The 3,989-nt window shown below is 46.5% G+C and overlaps 1 protein-coding gene across 1 annotated transcript; it reads right to left on the bottom strand.

The window, feature by feature from the left end:
• Positions 1-2,281: 2,281 nt before the first annotated feature.
• Positions 2,282-3,572, bottom strand: LOC117901891. Its single transcript, XM_034812857.1, has 3 exons — positions 3,369-3,572; positions 2,971-3,243; positions 2,282-2,889 (listed from the first exon to the last, which is right to left on the bottom strand). The coding sequence occupies exons 1-3, from the start codon at positions 3,438-3,440 to the stop codon at positions 2,794-2,796; spliced, it is 441 nt and encodes a 146-aa protein (XP_034668748.1). The 5' UTR covers positions 3,441-3,572; the 3' UTR covers positions 2,282-2,793.
• Positions 3,573-3,989: the final 417 nt, after the last annotated feature.

Below are 3,989 nucleotides of genomic sequence, written 5' to 3' on the forward strand. Positions count from 1 at the left end.
ATTACTTAATATTAAGCAACACTCAGAAACGCACCGAGATGTTATGGTAGACTAGACCCTTTTCCATTTGCATAAATCATTCCTCAAACGGAACTCCAGTCGTCATCTCTGCGCCTCTGCGTACACGAGTCTCCAAGGAAGAGGCCCCAAAGAGAGCCCACAGAATTCCCGCAAATTCAATACCTACTTATCCCACATGATTGCACTTCAATCATTGGGGGAGCTGAGGCCGATGCCGATGCCGATGCCGATGCCGATACCGACTGCCCCGCCCTGCAGCACGGGCGCCTGCCGCTCCGTCATGAAGAGGCCGACTAGCTGGCAAACAAGACTAATTAATTTCACTTTACGTGACTTGCATGGCCAAGAGGTCCCTGCTAGGAGTCCGATGGGTGGGGGAGTACCAAGGAATTATGGCACATTATGCCAGGAGGATTGGAAGTGCGAAGAGCTGCTAGCAAAGAAATAATTAAATGACCATTTAGCTCAACGACTGTGGAATGGGAGATGTGGGGAGATTTACGGACTATGTTGTGGCAACACAGCGACTAGGGCCTACGGCTGGGGCCAGGACTAGGACCAGACCACTGCACTGCCCGGTCTGCCTAATGCAGTTGCAGTTCGATGATTGAACGGTTTCGTGCCTTAACTTTAACGTGAAGTGGGCTGAAATGAATCATCCGACATGTGCGCCCAGGGCCCATGCCAGGCCGTGTGCGATATGTGTGGCATACGTTAGTCCTAATTGTATTTGAAATCTTCCAATTTTGGAAAGAGCTTTGGGTGCAACAGTCATGAATATATTGCGCACTTCATTAGAGCGTTAAATATACTTAGCAGAGTGCCGAGCGTTTGCTTATGTTCCACCAGAGCCAGCACCAAACACGAACTGTGCGAGCACCAGTAATGTATGAATAAATAGCCCCGAAAATAGACAAGAATCGACGCAAAAAGTTCATCAAACTGGCAACAAAAGTAATAATAATGAGCCGGCAGCCACAACCACTGGCACAGGCCCATCCACAGCCACAGAAGCAGCAATAATAATAACACTAACAAAGAAAAGACCGGGGCGAAAGAAAACACCAAGGTGAATTTATGTTTTCATAGAGGGTGGGAAGGCTGGGGGCACAAGAGTACACAGAAAGATTTTAAAAGCCAACAATGCCAACAGCTTACCGAACAAAAACAAAAACAGCAACAGAAACAGAAACAGATAAGAGTCCCCCTCCAGTCGAGTGCCCCCCTACCAAAGGATACGAACCCAACCCGCTGAGCGTGGCGCAGAAAAATTCCACAAAGGTGTGATGGAGAGTGTATGGAAGAGAGACGGCGGCTCCCACCGGAATCACTGACTAATCGTAATATATAGTATAGATTGGCAAATCGTTCCCTGCGTTACTGTCTCCGTCTTTGCCACTAATGTCCATCAAATACTCAAGAGTTTCTTTTTTATCTCATTTATACTCGTAAATGTGTTTGCGTTTATTTTATATACATATGTAAATACTCGTACATATGTACATACATATGTACACATGTACCTCACAGATATTTTGACTTCTTTCGTTAATTCTTAAGCATATTATGAGAAATTCATATAAAATTATAGAGAGATACAGGGCGTCAGTTATTTGTTTTAATTTACATATGTATGTATAAATGTACATATATACATATGTACATATACATATGCACATACCATGCAATGCAAAACAACAGGTTTCGCGGTAGGAATATGTTATATTGTGAAAAAACAGCAATGACACTCGTACGGTATTTGCGGTATTTGCGACTGACTCAAAGGCTTCAACAAAAACTACAGAACAACGTTTAGAATTATTAAAAAAAAACTAAAAAAAAGAGTATTATTGTGCTTTGCGAACCAGTTATCGGAAGAAAGGGGAGTATAGGCGTATAAGATGAGAAGATGAAGAAACAAAAGCCAAAATACAAACAAAAGAATGTTATCTTCGGGGTCCGATAGCCATTTGATGGCATTGCAGGTTGTTGGATCTTTACAATGGAGTGATCAGATTCGTATTTTAATTAGTTGAATTGTGTAACCATATTGGATAAATATGTTAGATATATGTACATATGTACGTATATATATACATGTATGAGCAGCTAGGAACAAAGATGGCCCCTTGTTGTGTTTGAATCAGTTTTTGAAGCTCGAAAATATGTTATATGAAGACTTATCTCTTTGGTATTTGGTGTATCTATCATTCTCTTGACCTCTTCTCTGTCTCTCTGTCTCTCTTTTCCTCTTTTCCTCTTTTGCTTTTCTTTCGACTCTGCACGTTTATCTGAGGCTTGTGTTAGACTTTGGCTGCGGACTATGCTTCTTCGTTCTGTGTCTTCTCCTCTCCCTATTCTCCGATTTCTTCTTCTGTGCCTTGTGACCTACATACTAACGACTATTAGATAACATAATCGAATAACAGTTCAGGCAGCAGCAGCATATGTACATATGCGTCTTACGTTTGAATCTTCAATTTTGTACACTTAACTAACAGACTTTAATGCAAACAAAAGCGCAGGGTGGCGCACAAATTAGCACTGACTCTTGCTCTCGAAGTGTGTTCATGTTGTGGGGTGAGGCATTCCCAGAGCGTGCTCCCACCTGTGGACCGACACAAGGAGGGAGAGCGAGTGTACCCCACCTTGCATAAACACACCTTGCTAGCTCTTCTTCTGACAGCCAGTGAGACTCGACTAACTGAGAGCGGAATTAAAGTACCAACTGAGAGTGATCAAAGCTTTCTGCAGCGGTGGGGAGGGCGGTGCCTACACTGTTTGGGAGGCCACATCCCGTAGACGGCTGCGTCGGTAGTGGGCATAGGCCTCCAGGCCATTGATGCTGAACGCTGTGAGTCCGAAGAACTGCAAGAGAGAGGACGAAGTGGGTATTAGCCTCATAGTAATCATTTGCAGAGCACCTCGCACTGAGGCATAGGGGCTTACCGCTGCCGCCGTATAGGCACCAATGTCCAGAGAGAGCACCAGCCCAGAGGCCACAAAGTAGGACACCGCCAGCGTGGAGTGGACGCCGAGAGACCAGAGCGTGGCATCGCACCGACTGAAGTACCGTTGCCATAGGCGCAGGTAGCGGGCAAGCAGCAGCGTAAGTGTGGCCGTGAAGCCCAGCGCAGCCACGACCAAGTAGAAGCTGCCCCGAAAGTTGCTCACTCGCACCGGTCCGCACAGAATGAACAGGAAGCCGATGAAGCTGCTCAGCTTGAGAGCACAGAGAGAGATAGAGAGATAGAGAGAGAGAGAATAAGAGAGAGCTTTAGAGTGGGACCACCAACTCCATTCAGGTGGAGTGGAGTGGAATGGAGTGGAGTGGAAGTGGGGCTTACCATGCAGGCGATCTTGCAGATGCCCCCCATGCTGCGCAAATACTTCCGATCATAGTCCTGGCTGGCAGACATAGTGGACACTCCCGCAAATCCACAAGTTCGACAACGATATGACAGCTACACTCGATAAGATTTCAACGACAGCCCGGCAGAAGTATTTTCACATTGCGCGCTCACGGGCACGCACAGAACGCCACTGAACGAACGCCACTCAGAACGATTTTGTGTGCTGGACGCCGCGAGGCGACGCGCAGCGTCGGAGAAAAGGCCATAACAAAAACTACAATTATGAGAGAGCGAGCCCAGAGTGCGGGAACCTAGAGTGAGAGAGCCCAGAGGCAGCTCCATGAAGACCTTGAGCGGGAGGGAGTGGCGGGGAGAGCGTGGGGCCATGCACACGCTCTCCAGCCCAACTGAGAGCCAAAACATATGGCACAGTGGGCCAGTGATGGCGAAATGATGGCGAAATTCAACTGGTGCTTCGTCCATTAACGGACACTCATCTCGCTTACTGTGGTTCACAATTGTGTGCAATCAAGAGGAGATACAAATCGTTCAGTCAGTTCCGAATCAATAAACTTGCAGGTAATCTCTGTGTACTGGGAAGCAAATTCCTGTGAA

The sequence above is a fragment of the Drosophila subobscura genome, chromosome A (genome assembly GCF_008121235.1).
Source record: "Drosophila subobscura isolate 14011-0131.10 chromosome A, UCBerk_Dsub_1.0, whole genome shotgun sequence".
Classification (NCBI taxonomy): domain Eukaryota; kingdom Metazoa; phylum Arthropoda; class Insecta; order Diptera; family Drosophilidae; genus Drosophila; species Drosophila subobscura.

Excerpts from the sequence above, each read along its gene's own strand:
- LOC117901891 (XM_034812857.1), bottom strand. The coding sequence starts at position 3,440 with ATGTCTGCCAGCCAGGACTATGATCGGAAGTATTTGCGCAGCATGGGG. Across the intron at positions 3,244-3,368 it reads TCTGCAAGATCGCCTGCATG|CTGAGCAGCTTCATCGGCTT; the intron begins GTAAGCCCCACT and ends TGTGCTCTCAAG. Across the intron at positions 2,890-2,970 it reads GTGCCTATACGGCGGCAGCG|TTCTTCGGACTCACAGCGTT; the intron begins GTAAGCCCCTAT and ends TCTCTCTTGCAG.